The 19,182-nt window shown below is 41.7% G+C and overlaps 1 protein-coding gene across 1 annotated transcript in view; it reads right to left on the bottom strand.

The window, feature by feature from the left end:
* PHEX (phosphate regulating endopeptidase X-linked) overlaps window positions 1-19,182 on the bottom strand; it is a 184,090-nt gene that overhangs the window by 145,563 nt on the left and 19,345 nt on the right. The window contains exons 4-5 of the mRNA XM_036912825.2: window positions 1,577-1,663; window positions 575-801 (exon numbers count right to left, since the gene is read on the bottom strand). Of these exons, the coding sequence (XP_036768720.1) occupies window positions 575-801; window positions 1,577-1,663 (314 nt within the window). The remainder of the gene's footprint in view (window positions 1-574; window positions 802-1,576; window positions 1,664-19,182) is intronic.

The raw sequence follows: 19,182 nt of genomic DNA, 5'->3' as shown, positions 1-19,182 counted from the left end.
TTTACCAATGTAATAAGCTGCCGTATCAGGGTATGTCCGCATGGCCTGTGGAAGAGATGTTTATTCTCCCGAGAAAAACACTACCAAGTACTTCGGGCAGAATAAATTTTGCTTTATCTTTTGAAATCAGGGAGAATAGATTCAGACTGAACTTGACAATGAAATTTTAGGTACATAGGCAAGAAGATGTTAGGGAAAGGGGAACAAGGAATATGACACATGTTCCCTCCTTTGTCAGGGTAATGAAGAGGTGAGGGGAAGGGCAGAGTTCAGAAAGTCTTTGCAGTTCTCTCCCCACTGGAATTTAGGGGCCCCACAAATGCTCACAGTAGACATTCAAGGACCAGGCCCAAGATCACTTGAAACTCACTCATGGTCTCCTGGAAGGCTAACAAAACTGGTTTGTTTGTGACTGACATGCCACAAATCTGGGAGGGAAGAAAATATTCCAGCTCCTAATGTTTAACAGAATTACCTTATTTCACTAAGGTGGTCTAAGTTCCTTTCCCTGGGAAGGCACCCCAAAGGGCTACCCGGGGGCTACACAAATAGAATGAACAAGTCCTCACTATACCTTCAAGATGTGTTCACTGGATGCCTTGTCATCAGGGGACACATACAAACGGATGAACACAGAATTGCTGTATTGGCCACGAAATGTTGCAAGCATGTGCAGGAGGCTGAACTTTCTCTCTGACCAAACCCCCTCAGGACCAATATTAGATTGCAGGACAGGCCAACGGAAAGGTGAGTGCCTCAGGATGTGTAGCAATGGCTTGGCATCTGCTTTTTCAATTGCTCCTGAAAGGGTAGCAAACATGAAGGGAGAGTTGGAAAAGCAAACTGGATCACCCAACTAGAATGCAAGTTTATCCTCTCAAGAGACAATTCCCGTAAGGCCCCAACCTACCATTTCAGCTGTTACAAGGTTGGTTTGAGCATAACCCCAGAGACAGAATTACCTATGACTTACACTTCAGTGTGACTGCCTAAACCTGGTATTCTTGCCAGGGGGACCAATGAGGGAACCTGTTGGATATTCCCTACTATAAATTATAAATTATGGACTCACTACAGCCCAAGGAGTGATGTTAGGCTGATAATAGTCTGCAGGAATAAGGAACAACCCCAACTAAAGGAAACTGCTCGATAAAACCAATTGCTCCCCAATAAAAGTGAATTAATGCTGCAGATTCTTTCATCATCTTTTACTACCCTCTTCTAGCTTACCAAAAATATCTCAAATCCTAAACAAGTTATCACACTCTGGCTTCATCCTGCAGTGGCCCTGAGAAAGCAGACCAAATGAAATGGTGTTTCTTTGAACTCCAGTCAGACCCAAAATGCTGAGACAGGCCGAAGGCACCCAAAAAAAGATGCCTGTTAGGCTGCTGGAGAAACAGAAGGTGCTTGGCTGGCTCAGGAATCTGCATTCCTCTAGGCCCTGTAAGCAATACCTTTAAACATTAATAGAATCCTTAGTAGTTTTCTTTTCCTTAAACAATATCTTTAAACATTAATAGAACTCTGAAGAATAAGGGGGATAAATACTTTATTTATTTTCTTTATTACTCACTCTCATTCATGCAAGATGAATAAAGGATTTTGGCTTTCTGTATGGCTTCGGTGTCCCGCCTTCTACTGACTGATTTCTCCAAAAGTGCTAGGAAGGTTAAGAAAGGATTCATTAGTATCTACCCACATGTGGTGCCAAGTTAGAGGTCATTTGATAATCACAGGCCTGGCCTCCAGAAAATAAACGTAAAGACAGACAGCCCAGGAAAAGACACATCTATAAAAAATATGCCAATGGCAGAACCAGTTCCAAGTTGCTTGAGGTTCAAATAAAAAAGAAAAATTTAACATTCTCTTCTCTAAGGATCTCCAATTCAAAGAAGCCAGAAGTTCAATTTCCAACTGAGACTGGACCTTCTGCAGGGGTTAATGTCTTCTGTCACCTACACAAAAAGAAACAGAATTCATTTATTCAAGAACCAAAAATAACTGAATTCTGTTCCTTGTTTCTGCACCAAGTAATACTCTCAACGGAGGCTGTTCCATCAGGGTCAGTTTTCTTAAGATTTCTTCACAGCCCGGGCTCTCAGGGAGGTCACCTGGAAGAAATTTCCCATTAGAAGTTTTATTCAATGTTGCATAAACATGCTGTGCACATGGAAGAAGTTGTTTAGACAGGAAATGGAGAGGCGAGATTGGAAAGCCTGCCCAAATTGCCTAAAAATTTGCCCACTTGCTCATGCAAAGTCCTGACCATTTAAATGAGGCCCTGTGTAGAAATGCATAAAGAGGTTGCCAGCATACATATATGCCCACCTGGAAAATGATTTTCTGTTTATAAAACCACTGATGCTGTTGTTTGAAGTTGAAAAATGACAGCTGCCACTATTTCATTAAATAAAGGAGGAGGAGAGTCAAGACTCAATAAGACTTTCCTCCCCCCAAAACAATACTTTGAATGTACTCGAGAGTATCTATTTACCTACACGAAGCCAAGGTAAAGAATGTCCATGCGGTGCCTTGCACTGCCTGCATCAACCTATGTCAAAGTGTCATTGTCAACGCATTTGGGGTTTATTTCTGAAACCTAGCAGCCTCCAAATGCTGACACAACAGATGCTCCTACTGTACTCTGAATCGCTTCAAGGCATAATGTACAGTGATCATCAAATAAATAATAACCCATTCTCTGAATACTAAACTAGACATTCTACATTTTTAAGAAATGCAACCCAGAGCTCCTATCCAGTTTCTTATAAGCACCTGTACAAACAAGTCCATATAACTAGATAGAGTCAAATAAAATAAATTGAGGTGTATGTGGGTGTTTTCAATTATCTCGACTTGTTTGGGATTTCTTTCTTGGCTATTATCACAGCAATAAAAATGGGATAACTAGACCCAAGGATAAAGAAAGGAGATTGTTTTTTTTTTTTAATAAACAGAAAGCTCGAAAACCACACGCACATATATTTCTATTCAAATAAGATCATGTGCCTCTCTACCATATTGCTTCCACAGTTGGGGAGACACATTTAGAAGTAAATAATCCCAATTTCATTTAGGGGTATGGTATTATTCTGGTGCTATAAACACTCCATAGCCTGCAAACATGAATGCCCTGAGGACCCAAACCAAGCCACGGGCGCAAAAGAACTCAAGGTATTAAATATGTTTTGGGGTGTGCACCCAAGGCTCTCTGCGTATCCCAACAAGGGGAAAAAAGCACATGCATATGCTAAATAGGGCAGTTCCCAAACCCTAACCATGCACAAATATTAAGTTTGCACATGTAAAAATTCCCATTCCTGTACCAGAATTTGGCTTTTAAAACAAAAGTCAGCCATCACAGGTTCCTTGTCATACCCTTCCTCTCTTCCTCTCCTTTTCTTCATACCCATGCAAGCAGGAGAGCATTGATATGCAGACAGGGATGTGGCAATCAGCTGGTAGCATCCATGTTACGTTTCTCTGTATTTGAATTCATAGTAACAGGAATAAAATCTAGCCCAGAGAGTCATTAATGAGCAGAAAACAAAGCCTGCCTATCAAAGGCAATTACTCAGGTTATTAAAATGTCCCCAAAGCACAAAGAAGCACACATGGGTCACCCATACAAGGGCATTCCCATCATAATCTGTGCTGTTTCTTGGAGAATTTCCGGATCTGCACCCCTCCCCCCATTCCAGGTATTCCTGAGCATGTTGCAACAGAAAAGGAAAACTCCAGTTCACAAAAACCTATAATGCAACAAACCACAGACTTTACAATTGGCTTCAAAGTGCTTCTGATCAACTTTGAACAGTGCTTATATTATGTATTTTTTCTTCTCATAATGCTCAAATTTTGAAAAAAAATTTAAGTCAGTATAATAGACCTGTCAAGGGGGTGGGCTTCTGAATCACACAGACGTGGGTTCAGGTTGCAGCTTGCTGCTACTTTCTTGCGGGAAGTGAACAAGTTGTTTAATCTCTCAAAGCCTCAGTTTCTTCATCCATAAATCTGGGTAATGATAGCGCCTACCTCCCCAGGGTTGTGGTGAGGATCAAGTATTTTAACACACAGAATTACAGTGCCCAGACACACAGTAAAGTGCTCAATCAATGGAGGCTGAAACAGGATTATAGGCTGAGTTAGCCATACACATAATTGCAAAGTAATCCATCTTGTTTCTAGTGCTTCTTCCATATACACTGTTCTTCCTCCCTTCTCAGGATATTGGTATCCAAAGACCTTATTCTAACCCAATACAGTGCCATTCCTTGTGTAGGAGTATTTCACAAACTGCACCTAGTCCCATGCTACACTTCCTCAGTTTCCATAGTAAAGGCCAGTTCTTCATGATGAGGGATAGTTTGTAGTCAGTGTTAACCTCTGAAAATATTCCTTGTCCTGGACAAGGCATTTTCCTTTCTGTATAAACTCTTTCAGTGAAATTATAATAAACACACAGAAAACTATACTGATCATAATTTGAAAGATTTTCACAAAATAAACACACCCATGCAACCAACATTATGAACAGAACCCCAGAAGCCCCTTCTGCTCCCTTCCAGTCACTACTTCTGACCAAAACAACTAATGTCCTCTGTGGTGAAGTGCTTACTCAAGTTTATTTCTCATATTTCTGTTGGGGAACCTACCTTTGTTATTGATTTGCATTAGTTCTTTACATATGGTACACACAAGTCCTTTGTGAATATTTGTATTGTAAAATCTTCTCCCATTCCATAGACTTCATTTTAATGGTATCATGTGATTAACTGAAATTCCTTATTTTAATGTGGTCCAGTTTGCCCACTTTTTCTATGGTTAGCATATTTTGTGTCCCATTCAAGAAATTTTTGCCTGTCCTGCGGTCATGAAGATATTCTCCCATGTTTTCTTCTAGAATCCTTATTGTTTCACATTTAGATCTCCAGTCCACGTAGAATTTGTTGCTGGCCACATTGTGTATGGATAGCCATGCCTTTGTAACACACTGGCCTCACAGGGGATTGAGTTGTGAGAATTTCAATAAAGAAGGTATTTTTGTTCATTGGGCCTTCAAATATTAACACCAAAAAGTAATTCTGACACATAAAATTGGCATTAACAATGGCTAGTCTCCATTAGACAGAACACTGTTTGAGGAAGGGGGCTGGATCACACCCACCTTTGAGCACCCAGGGCCGAGTGTTCAGTGTGGTTGGTGACCAACACATATTTCCTGAGCTGAGTTCCTGGCAAGGGACTTCTGGGAGAGTTTTTCATCCAACTGAAAAGGAACTATGGGAAGTTGAAATGACTTCTTCTATTATTTCCTTTTATAATCAACAATGGCCTAATTAGGCTGACATCCATAATCTCCTTTTCTCACATTCCAGTCCCTATATCGCACAGTGAAATCCACAACTTCCATCATCAACATTGTGTTTTCATGAACACTGGCTTTTAAGACACCTAAGTTTCGTTTTATCAGTGGTTTCGGCTTATCAACCATTTCTACTTTCCTGCTTTTCTATATTGGGGAAAAAATACTTAGTTGGCATATGATGAGTCCTATAAGCTCAGAAGCTGAGCTAGGACTCCCAGTCCTACGCACATGATTCACTTCCCCTGCTGGGGCAAGGCCTTCATTGGGCGCTCTGGAATAGGAAACCAGAAATCTGAAGGAAGAAAGACAAGACTCCTGAGAACTTGGCGGTCCCCTGGTATCTCAAGAGCTCATGACAGTCACATGGACCTCAGGCCAGTCATGTGAAGTTCCTGCAATATTTAGGACCTTCCCTACTAATATGGCTTTCAAAAATTCACACACATGAAGTTTGAGGCCTGTGAGCAAGTATCTCCCAAGAACAGCAGCACTGAGCTGCTGGCACTGGAGTGAGGTGCTAGAGAGCACAAAAACCCTTTCAAAACACTCCTTTGTCTTCTTTCTGTGGACCCTGCAGTCCTTGCATGAGCCTGTTCTAAAGGGAATCCCCTGGCTCCCTGTGAACAGAACATCAAATGCCGGAGCTGTTTGCCAGATTCACCAGACAGAAACAGCAAGTGCATTCTAAAACCTACACGTGAATGTCACCAAGGTGAATTCCCAATTTCATGTAGATTATGCCAACATTTCTCCCTTAGAAATCAGGGGGAAGGTCCTCTTAACTCTAGGGAAAAAAAGAACAGGAAAAATAAAAACTTTGGAAAGACACATCTACATTTTAAGGGAAGGTATGCCCTTCCACACCTACATAATGAGCAGAATGTTCTCTCTCTGGAAATACACATGTCCTAAGCCCTTCATATCATGGTCCCATTTCTCCTTTGGTGGTACTTAAAAACCACCTTCAGATGGTCCATGGTCAAATGCCACCTCTAATCTTACTATTTTTAGTCCTTGTTGATTTTCCAGGCCACAGACTTCAGTTTGGTTTCCAGGCTCCTCACTTTATTTACTGTACAGAGAAATTTCATTTTTCTAACTCACACTGCATGCATATTAAACTCTTACACAGTTAGACCCAGAGACTCTAAAGCAGCTTGCAAAGCCTATTGTTACTCTCACTGAAAAATGAAATGCAAGGTAACTAAGCCATGGTCTGTGGATCCTGTAGCCCTCATGTTTTCACACGAATTGTGTGACACTCAACTCTGCAGTTCCTCAGCCCACAGCTGGTCAAGCGTGGGATTCACTGAGTCTGTCTGACACACTGAAAAGACAGTCAGAGCTGATCTTTCTCATTCTTCTGGGAAACTCCCACCTAAATACAGGGAGAGAAACTGTCAAAATTATTTTCTCTGTTCATTTTTATGATCATCTTATAAATTATCATTTTTGGTTGGCATCAGCATGAAAAAAAAGGGTCTGAGATTATTTGGTGGGCATTACAAATCTCTAACTCATCAAAGTCATGGGGCAAAACTCATCGAAGTCATGGGTTATCAAATAACATAAAAATATCCCCCCTTTTACTTGATAATATGGGTGAATGTAGTAACCACAATGTTGCTAATGTAAAACCTTCATAAGATTGTACATCAATCACACCTCAATAAAAAGAAGAAAAAAAAAGGAATGAGAAAAAAAATCCCCCTTTTTAATACAAAAGACCTTTTTGTTCATAATGAAATCAATCTTATAAAACTTCCAGACACTACAAAAGTCTAATAGAAGGTAATGCTTTTATTATGTTCACTTCTAAGTGAATTTATACAGATTACACATATCAGGGTTAAATTTCAAAATGATTTAAACTAAATTCTAACATTACTCTTTGATAGCATAGCATTATAATGAATCAGCCAATATATTTTAACACATAAGAAGAGCTTTCCTATTTAGATAATTTGTATCTTAGCAGATAATTCATTGTAAGGCCTGTGCTGAGCTTAAAGTCATTAAAATCCACCTTCAGGTTTTTTCCTATAGTAAAATCTGTCACCATATGTTTCTTCCTGCCTCCTATTTGTACCATCTTAACATGACAAGGGAAAGGCCATGCATGGTTACACACCCCCGAGAGTGGTCCTTCCTGAGCAGTCCTGAGACATCTGAGAACCCAGTGGTGACAGCATTCATGTATCAAGCCCCTGCTCTGTGCCAGGTGTATTGTACATGACTTCAATTAATTTCCTACCAACCCTAAGAGGCATGTATATGTATCATTCACCCCATCCATATAGGTGAAAAAACTAAGACCCTCTTCAAGGAAACTCAGCTAGTAAACATTAGAGCTTGGATTTGACCCCAGGTCTCTGACTCCTGCTCATTCAACCATCAGGTACCCAGCAAAATTCCACAAGTTGCTTTCCTGTGTGAGAACAAGGCCCCCTAGTGGCTAAACCACAGGCAGCAACACGCTCATGGACTTTGACAAATCTCTTGGTTTTAACCAGAAGAAAGACTTTCCTTGGTTACATTGAGACGTGTTTTTGCGGTGGTGGAGTGACTATGCTGAGCCACCTACCCCCCTTTGCCCTGTCACCCTATTTGTGATGAGAGACACACAGTCCTCAGGCATGCACAGAGCCAGAGATGGGAGGTCCGGTGAGGTTAGGGCAGAATAAAGTTGGCTGGTCCCAAGATTTGACTTCACACTATGCCCTTGTCTACACCAGTGAAATGAAGTCTAAACCTAAGTCTAAACTTGAGCATGCATCAGAATCATCAGAAGCCTTGTTAAAGCACTGAGTGTTGGGTCCCTCCCCCAGTGTCTGATTTAGTAGGTCTGGGTGGGGCCCCAAAAATCTGCACTTCGAACAAATTCCCAGAGAGTGCCAATGCTGCTGGTCGAGGGAACACACTTTGAGGACCATTACTTTAAACCAACAGCCCTCATCAGTCTTTTTCTCCCCCCAGGTTTACTGAGGAATAGCTGACAATTATTGCCAGTCCTTCTTGCTGCCTGTGATCCCAGGAAACATCACCAGCCCGGATTCCCTCCTCGCCCATTCCCATCCCCCCCGCCAGAGTTAAACAAAGAGCTTGTGTTCTTTCTTTTCTGACTTTCTTGTTCCCAATAGTTCCATTTTAATTCAGCATCAAGATTCTTCAAGGAGAGCATTACTTCATTTGGTTCTGGAGACACTCTCCTTATATTGGCCCATTTAGGTGTAAGTTCTTCAGTCCTGGAAAGTCCAGCATTAGAAAGTTCCTTTCTCAAAGGTGAACTGCAAGAGGTGTTTGAGGGTTGATTGATTACTTCAAGAAGGGAAAATAAACAATCAGTACTATGCCAGGAAGAATTCCAAAGTGTAAAAAAGAACACAGGGCAGCTATTTTTCACTCCAGTTTATACCATGCCCTACAGGGAGGAAGAGTAGGATAAACATCGCATCCCTGGAACGGTAACAAATCTGAGCTCCAGGCTTCACAATTTCCCCCTCATCTGTGAAAGCGGTGTCACAACACTGTAAACATAGGTTTAAAAAGCCACTTCCCAACCAACCCCTGTTTTCACTCCCACCTCCCATAAGGTGAGAGCAGCAGAGTTTCTATTCCTGGCTATTCATACCACAGTGTGTGGTGGAGGGTGACTGTCCCTCTAAAACTGGATTTCCAACACTGAGGGCTTAGGAGCTGGACCCGCTGTCCTTCTCTGTCCAGAATCGTCTCCTCCCAAGGAGGGGAAGCAATCACACATGCAGAGGACGCCAAGGGGCCGAAGGGCTGCTGGGAGCAGAGCTAACTTCTGCACCCCCTCCCACCCCGCCTCCACTGCTGCTTCCCTAGCAGATTCTGTTGGGAAACCAGGGTGTGTGGCAAACTCCCTTCCTAAGTTCAAAGAAACCAGGGGCTACAGAGAACAGGCAGTGACCCTTCATGCTGACCTGAAGAGTAAATAGAGAAAAGGATCCCCGGCAATGATGGGGTCTTCCGTAACAAGGAAGACAAACTCTACCTTCATCTGAATCCCAACCAAGCTAGAAAACCAATCGGCATGATGGGGCCTTCTGAACTGGCCTCCATGCCGTAAGTCCCTTCTCCGAGCCCTTCTCCACACACAGCCGGGGTGCTCTGGCCAAAGGCCTCCCGCACGGCTTCTCTCCCCTCCACAGGGCCTTCCCAAATGGCTGCCCAGTGGCAGAGGGCAGAGGCTAAATCTTTCCACAGCCCATAAGGCCTGCGTGCTCCAGTCCCTCCTCTCCCTTCAGTTGGGTCTTTTGTCCCTTTTCCCTTCCAACTCTGAGCCCCAATCACACTAGGCTTCTTGGGTTTCCTCAAAGGCACCAGCTGGACAGAGCCTCTGCTCATGCACCTCTTTCCGCCTGAGTTAAAATGGGAGACATTTGAAATGCTAGACCCATAATCTGTGGGGGACAAATTATATGGCTGGATTGGTTTGGGCAAGTCACATAATTTCCTTGACCTTCGCTTCCTCCGATGTAGGGCAACGACAGAAATAAACAATGAAGGCCGACATCACAGACTTAGAGTGAGAGACCACAGAGAAAACAAATGATTTGCTAAAGGAATAAAATCAGTAATAAGAAATGCTTGGGCCTGGGGGAAATTAACGTATCAATTCAGAGTAGACAGCAGAGAGGAGAGGCAGTTCAGTGCGGAACTAAGTCTAAGTTGGCCACTGTAGGGAGTCTCCCTGGTTGGTGACACGAGCAAACTCATGAATATTCTAGCACATACTTGTGTGCATGTCTCTCTCTCATAAACATCGGTTCCCACACCTGTCTCAACTGCGAATGCAAATAAAATTCCCTTTTTCTTTCAGAAATTAAAAGGTCCGTGCATGTTTTAAAAGTATCTCCCACCGTGCAAACATCAACACCAATGAGGCTTTCCAAACAATCATATCTTGTTTGTGACAAGCTATTATCCAACTGGCATATAATTAATTTTCCTGTTATGGGTAGTGCCTTTTTACATGGAATGTTCTCCTGACACTTGAGAGCAAATAGTCCGTCATTACTAATTCATTAAGCATTCACAGAGATGCTATTAATCACAATGAACTAATGTAGTATTAATGGGTAGGTTATTAATCTGCAATTACATGCAGATTTCCTAATAAATTCAAGTTGCCCGGGTTTTTTGAGGAGGAAGGCAACGGAAAAACAAGATCAACAAATCTTTCAGAAAGCAAATTAAGGGGAAGAAATCTCTCTCCCTGTGCCATAAGACAGGACATACGAAATTCTTTCCTTTTTATACTAAGAAATCTTTGCATTTCACCCAATACAGTAACATTTGCAATATAGAGATTTTCATCAGATATTAATATGAATGTAGGAAAAAAATAACACCACCCATGCACCCCAGAGAGGTGCTGAATTTCTTCAGTGACATACCACATCCTTAGATATAGTAAAGCCTGGCTCCTCAACATGTGGTCCCCAGACCAGCAGGATGGCCACCACCTTACAGCTTGCCAGAAATGCCATCTCTGGGTCCCTTCCCAGACCTACTGCATCAGAATCTGTACTCCAGGGGTTTCATATACACATTAAAGGCTGGGAAGAACCCTATAAAAGGACAGCTTGGTCGCTGCAAATTGGAGTAGAAGAAGGAAGTGGGGGAGTGTTGCTTACACACCACCGCACATTACAGCGTAGGTATGCTGAGGGGTGAACATCACACTCAGTGAGCAAATCTCACTGAAATTGTTGAAAGCACATAAACAAGGTGGATGTAACAAGCAGTTGGGGTGGCTGGGTTATCGGTAATTCAATTTACATACCATATTTCAACAATTCTAAGAAGCGCATTTTTCCACCATCTTCACATCTCTGAACTTGGAATCCATCTTACGAACTGCCAGCCAGGCGGTCACAAGGTAGTGGCCCCTGCCTGCCAATGTGAGCACTTGACCTGGCGCTGCTTGCAGTCTGCACAGCTAGTAACAGAGTCGCTTAAAATGTCTTCAGAAAGATTTCACTACCATTTGGCAATAAAATGAAAACGTACTGCACATCCAGGAAGATAATCTTGGAGGAAAATCCCTGAGATAACGGGAGAACACCTCTCAAGAAATGCTGAATCACTGTTGCTGTTGATGGACAGAGGATAATATTTTGTGAGAAAACAAAAGCACTGGTAATTTGAAATCAAAAAGACTATGAGGAAGCTTTAGGAAGACCTTAACCCATCTCTTTTTCTTGCATTTCCCTTTTTAATTAATGCAAAAGAGTACCATATGATAAAAATGAGTGTCTACATCGGAAAGAACTCTTTCAATGAACATAAACTAAAAATCCCAAGTGCTAAGGAAGCACCATGTAATAGCTTAGCCTTTCTTAGCATACACGAAATAATGGCACATCTTACCATTGCAGTATTTTTTATTCAGTGAAATATGGTATTAATTTAGTCACAGCTATAGGAGACTCAGCAGTGTCTGTGTATTCTCTTAATTTTAAGCAAGTAAATATAACCAACAAAACTGCATGTAACTATAATGTTACCACTACAGAAGACCCAGCATTTTTTGTTCTGGGAAATAATGTGTCCAGAATATTCAAGTTATGTTTCGATTTCAATAAAGGAAGGCAATATAGAAAGGATTCCAAATGACTCTAAGTATTTTAAGGACAACTGAACCTCCAGGTAAAATGAGACGTTTTAATTCTTGAATATTGGGTTTCATATGCAGGTCTCAGGGGAAAAAACACGAGCCTGGCTGCATGGGAAAGCAGGCGTGAGGCCTCTGGTGAGAGCAGCTCTGTGGGCGTCCTGCCGCACCGTGGACTATGCAGCCTACAGACCTCAGCCGGAGCCACAATTGCCGCCTTTCCGCACCCAGCACTTCCCACGTGCTCCCCACTAGACATGTTTCATTCTGGCAATGACCTGCAGTTTGCAAACCCCAACTTCCTCTCCTCCGCAGCTCAGGGGCTCTGGGCGGACACCACCAACTGGGCCTTTCATCAATATAACAGAATTTTATGTCTTATTTTACTTGCACTAGTGTGTAAGTAGGCCAGTGCGTAAATGAAGGGGGAAAAAGTAATGTCTGCTCTGACATTACTCCAGGACTTGGCCAAAAGGCTGGGAAATATAAATGGAGAGAAATGAATACATTAGTTAGAGCATTGCCTGCCATGCTTTTATGTCAACTGGCAAAGCATACTGCCTGAGTGGTTATTTTGAATGGTTCTCATTTCAGAAACGTTGCGGAACCTTCTCCAATGGATAACGGCGACAGTTCTCTACTCAATTGGGACATCGCCCCTGAGTAGGTTCTCAAACCTGGCTACATATTAGAATTGCCTACAGGGGGCGTGGGTGGTTAAAAATCCTGAAGCCCAGGCCACACCCCAGGCCAATTACTAAGAATCTCTGAGGATAGCACGGGGGCATCTGTGTTTTTTAAGCTCCCGAGTAATTCCAGTGTGCAGCAGGGGCTGAGAAGCACTGCTCTAGAACTGCCCAGTCCAGTACAGAAGGTGGTACCCACATGGGGCCATTAAACACTTGAAATGTGCCTGATCCTCATGGAGATGCACTGCAAGTGTAAGATGCATGCCAGATGTCAAAGATTTAGTAGGAAAGAAAAGTGTAAGACGTTTCATGAATAAGCTTTCTATATTAATTATGTGAAATGACAATATATGGGGTATGTTAGGTTAGGTAAAATATCTAATTTCACCTAGTTCCTTCTTACTTTTCTAATGTGGCTCTTAGAAAGTGTAAAATTACACATGACTTGCATTTGCAACTCATATTACATTTCTTTTAGACAACTGCTCTGGAAGGTACCTTTACAGGTCACTAGCTGTGTGAAGACAAGTGAATTACTTAACCGCTCCAAGCCTCAGCTTTCACAACTATAAAATGGGATAATAACACCTTCCTAATTCTCAATCCCAGGCGCTAAGGATCAAACCACGTAAATTCCAATCCTAGCTCTGTTGCCTATTAGCTGTGGGATCATGGGCTGGTTACTGTACTGCTTGGCACTGTCGTTTCCTCATTTGCAAAATGCAGCTAAACCTTTCACCCTATAGGCTTGTTGGCAGTTCTGTTTATAGAGTTCAATAAGTGGTAACTAGGGGTAGTATTAAGCAACATTTCCTCTATAAATTGCCCAGCCTGTTAGGCCCTTCTGTGTGTGTGCTATGTCCTTACTGACTTTTTTAGAATCTGTTAAAACCTCACTTCACAGTAATGAGTAGAAATACCCCCCCATTAGCAGTACATCGGGGGAGAAATGGGGATTTTTGTCACATTGTAAAGATGCTCAACTCATCCACACCTTTGCAGTTGAAAACTTCTCAGAATGGAAGGTGAGAACACAGCCAAAGCCATCTCATCAGGAGTTTGGAAATGCAAGGGGAAAATGTTCTGCTCAGTTCAGCCATGCTATACATTTTGTTGTGAAACCGGCCTTCTGGTGCCTGAGTTTTGCCACTGACCAATTAGGAGTATAGTAAGGGATTGACCCACTTCTTTAAGACGGAGGTTTCAAGGCCCAGGAAATCTGAGTCATCTGCTTCTGCTGTAAAATCCAGATGACCCTTAGAAGTTCCTGTAAAATCCCATATTCTCATCTCTACTATTATTCTGGCTTCTGGCAAGGAACAGCAGGAACATGTGAAAACTTGGAGAAATTTCAGGAATCATTACCACCAAAGCTCACATGGGTACGCCTCCAAATTATTACCACCAAAGTCAGCGAGGATTTTTCCTCCCTTTCCAGTCATCCTCTTTCAGGAAGTGGCTTTTCAAAAATATGCAACCCTTCTGAAGAACTGGAAAGTAAAATCCACTTATACACACCAACCATGCAAAATGGGGCCTGGGTGTGGGCAGGTTGAGAAGTGTCATTGTGGGTGTATATGTCTTTCTCAGAATGCACATATCCTGTGTCATTAGTCATGCCAACAAACTTATATTTAGTCAAAAGAGCTTAAATTTAGTTGACAGTCTTCTGAAGTAAAATGTTTCCTTCCTCCTACAACATTCAAGCTAACAGGAAACTTCTCATAATGTGTTACAATATTTACGCTACAAAAATGCCTCCTCATCTGCGTTTCAGTCAATATTCCCATGCATAGCATTTCCAGGCTCATGGTCCATTTCTCAGAAACCTCAGCATGCCCTGCCTCAAAGCAAAAATCTCACAAATAGATTTCAACATCTTTCATAGACCATCTTGCTCCTATCGTCTCTCACCAAGGGCCCTGCTCATTCCTTCCTTCCAACAAAGCCAAGCTATATGGATTCCATCCTCTCCTTGGAACTTCATTCACAGCACCTGCCAGATTTACAGTCCCCCACTTCCCCCTACCCTTCCAAGTTCAACCAAGAGTCCCTGTCTTCAAGATCAGACAGCAGGCAGGCTCCTTCATACACCACATAATATGTACTTACGAATGAAGACTCTACTTTATGTATAACCATTTCAATCATTTGTACTGCTTATAAATATTTTTAACTATACCACGGCCAAAGGTCCATCATCTCTAGCTGGGCATTGATCTTTCATTCTCTGCTTGAATAATAGGCACGTGGCAACACTCAGTTATTTCATCTATAAATATATTTATGCCTTGGCATAGGTAGTCCCATAAAGCCTGCATTTAATCAGCTCAAGGCTTAGCACTGGTACATATCTCCAAACACACATCTCTGGTTTCATCTAATATCCTTATAAACACATATTAACTGTTGGTAATGTGCTCATTACCCAGGGATTCTAGACAGTGGACTGTTCAAGATTTGGGGGTGAGTGGACCCCTGGGGCCATGTAATAGCCAACTCCACTTAAAACACCTGAATTAGGATGCATCAAAAGGCTGGAGTTAAATCATACCTTGTTGAGGACTGCCCCAGCAGTCTTTACACAGCAGAATTTCTTAATCGTTTTTGTACCATACCTGTCCTGGGCAAGCTATTAAAACCTATGGATCATTCTCAAAATAATGTTTCTAAGTGTGTAAGATAAGAAACATGTTTACCATGGAAACCAGTTATTCTGACACACCAGTTAACAAAACAGTTGCTTTACTGTTTGACATCATAACCCACATGGTACTTCGTTAACTCATTAAATAATAGGACCTAGCAATGGGTCTAGCCACTACTGTGACTTTGAAATGGTGATATATGTAGATAATATTTCAAGATACCTGCAATATCTGTATTCCCATCAGTAACAAAGTCACAGCTAATAATACCAGAGTTAAATTATGCTCACATTCATAACTAAAGAAAATGCTAAAGGACCATCAGAGGGTAGTGAAAATCAAGGTGCATTTTTTCCCCCATTGAAATCCCTGAATTTTACTGACAGCCCTCTTGTGGGGCTGCAGGCCCAAGTTAAGGATCCTCTAGGGATGAGGAAAAGAAAAGAGAGAAGAAAGGGAAATTAGTGTAAACAAAAAAGTGGCCCCTAGAGAGCAGCCAAGGATGACCCTTTTTCTTATTTTCACCAATCCCCCATTCCTCTTCCCTCTTAAGTGATTTAAAACTCCTTTTCCCCAGTGTCATCTGACCAAACCATGACCTTTCAGGGTTTGAGGTCATGACTCAAGTCCAGCAATAAAAGTTGGGGATACACACAACTATCCTAACCTATTGTTCCCACCCCCCACCCAGGCTTGCCTCTTTCAGGATCAGCAGCCTTATTTACAGGCATGTTGAGACTTCTGGGAAAATCTAGGTCACAATATTTTACTTCAAAAATGCTGTTAAAAATTGCAGGTTTAATTGATAAGAAAACTTTATTTGGCTAGGAAACTAACATTTCTTAGACATCTATTATGTGCCAAGTGCATTTAAAAAGTTAATGTAATCCTCCTGAAATTAACAGTAATAGCAGATACCATTTATTGAACCCTGTTCAGAAGACTTTCGACGCATCTCAGTGGACTCATACGACAGTAACGACAGTTAAGAAACTGAGGATCAGAGGTAAGCAGTTTACCCAGGGTCACATAGCCAATAAGTGGTATAGAGTCCCAATTTCTTTTCAGGGCCGAAACTTGAATTCCATCCTGTGAGTTCTTATTTTCCATGTTGTAACTTACTCAAGATCACACTGCCAGGATTAAAGATGGCGGCATGAGAGGTGAGACAGAGACCTCCTCCTAAAACCACATATAATACAAAAATATAATTAATACAACTAATCCTGAAAGAGCAACAGGAAAGAAGGCTGCACCAGATTGCATACACCGGGAGAAAAGAACAGACCTCACAGAACAGGATAACATACCAAAGCTGTGAAACAGAGGGGGGAGTGGGGGGAGGCCTGGGACTGCTGGAGATCTGCTCTGGGAACATGAACCTATGTTGCATGGTGCTCTGGTAATTAGTGGGGTTGGAAAGCTAAGACAGGCAGAATATTTGGAGAGACTGAGATTCCAGCTGCTTGTGGAAAACAGGGATCCATATCTGGCTGCTCTGGGCAGGCAGTCTGAGAGACTTCCTAAAAGCGAGAGGGCTTCTAAAGAGGCAAGGATTGCACAGAGCTTACTGCTCAGGAGAAACGACAGGTAAACAAAATTGTCTGGGTGCACTCTGCCCAGCAGGTTGGGAACTTTCACGATCTTCATGCACTCCATTCCCCTGGCTGGCTACGCAGCTCCAAGTCCCCCCACCATGATACACAGCTTGCCGTGCCTTCCTCCCGGCCAGCCGGTACCTGGCTCGCAAACCAGCAAACCCTGTCCTGGTATCAGGCCAGCCAGAGGGAAGCCCAGCCTACGGCAGCTTAAAACACAAAGCATAGAGGCTTATATCTGTGTGTCCGGCCCACTGGTTCTGGCACTGGAGACAGGCACAGCAGCCGGGAAGCAGGAAACAGCTCTTTCCTCCCCCAGGTACCAGCACCGCTCCCCTGTGACCCCTGACATTGCTCCAGGGGCTGAACAGGTCCAGGGAGTAGAGCTTCTGGGCACTAGAGGGCGCCACATACAAATATAAAATGTCAATGGAAACTGGTTCAAAACAGAAAAGAGTAGAGTGAGACTGAACTAATAAATCTTCCAGAAAGAGGTTTCAAAATAAAAATCATAAACATGCTCCTGGAGGTACAGAAAAATATTCAAGAACTCAGGAACAAATTTAGGATGGAGATCCAATCATTGAGGAACACAATGAATGGATGGTATTAAAAGCAGATTAGATATGGTGGAGGAGATGATAAATGAAACAGAAATTAGAGAAGAGGAATACAAAGAAGCTGAGGCACAGAGAGAAAAAAGGATCTCTACAAATGAAAGAATACTGAGAACTGTGTGACCAATCCAAACAGAACAATATTCATATTATAGGGGTACCAGCAGAAAAATAGAGAGAAAAATGGAGAGAAAGTGTCTTTGAGGAAGTAAACTGCTGAAAAATTCCCCAGTCTGGGGAAGAAGATAGTCTCTCAGGCCATGGAGGTGCCCAGATCTCCCAACACAAGGGACCTAAAGAGGACAACACCAAGACATATAATAATTAAAATGGCAAAGATCAGGGATAAGGACAGACTATTAAAAGCAGCCAGAGAGAGAAAAAAAGATCACCTACAAAGGAAAACCCATCATGCTATCATCAGACTTCTCCGCAGAAACACTACAGGCAGAAGGAGGTGGCATGATATATGGAATGTAATGATGCAGAAGGGAATCAAACCAAGAATACTCATCTGTCAAGATTACTATTTAAATTTGAAGGAGGGATTAAACAATTTCCAGATAAGCAAAAGCTGAGAGAATTTACCTCCCAAAAACCATCTCTACAGTGTATTTTGGAGGGACTGCTATAGATGGAAGTGTTCCTAAGGTTAAATAGCTGTCACCAGAGGTAATAAAAAGGGATAGGCAAAGAGTACAGAATATGATACCTAATATATAAAGACTGGAGGAGGAAGAAAGGAGGGGAAAATAAAAGAACCTTTAGATTGTGTTAGTAATAGCATACTAAGTGAGTTAAGTTAGACTCTTAAATAGTAAGGAAGTTACCCTTGAACCTTTGGTAACCACGAATCTAAATCCTGCAATAGCAATAAGTACATACCTATTGCTAATCACCCTAAATGTAAATAGACTGAATGCACCAATCAAAAGACAGAGTCATTGAATAGATAAAAAAAAACAAGACCCAACTATATGCTGCCTACAAGAAACTCACTTCAAACCCAAAGACATACACAGACTAAAATATGCATTTTGACATTCCCTCTTTATACAGAATTTAACAACTTTATTATTTGTGTCCATACTGTAATCTCTTTACTGATACGGAGAAGGCCATGATGTCAAGTCCTTGTAAAATGAATTCTGCTCCTCAACAAGAGTTTGTTTTAATATTTCTTGATTGAGGGAACATGGAAGGAGACATGTCCTCAAATTTAAGCCAAGAACCAAGCTGAAAACCCTATTTTGATAACATTGTGTTGGAATGGAAAAGGGACATTTTAATTTTTAAATATTTGTAATGAGTACCTTTTTACTATCTGGAAATCATAAGTTTTTAATATTTTATTAGCCAATGGCATTCAGTTTTTAAAGAGAGGTAAACCTGTTACTTCAAAGAAAAGTGCAGTTAACAGTTAATAATAATTTTGTGTATAATATGATACATGCTTGAGGCCAATTTATTACCCTCTTTTCTCCAATTTACTTTTAATTCACATTCAGGACATTTTACCTAATGCCACCTTCAGTAAATTATCTAATTCTTCTTATCTACATTAAGCAATTATTTTTGTTCTTTTAATAATACATTTTCTAGAAGAGAAATAGAAG

The sequence above is a fragment of the Manis pentadactyla genome, chromosome X (genome assembly GCF_030020395.1).
Source record: "Manis pentadactyla isolate mManPen7 chromosome X, mManPen7.hap1, whole genome shotgun sequence".
Lineage (NCBI taxonomy): Eukaryota > Metazoa > Chordata > Mammalia > Pholidota > Manidae > Manis > Manis pentadactyla.
Note: the sequence above shows the minus strand (reverse complement) of the source record. Positions and strands in the feature narration are given on the sequence as shown.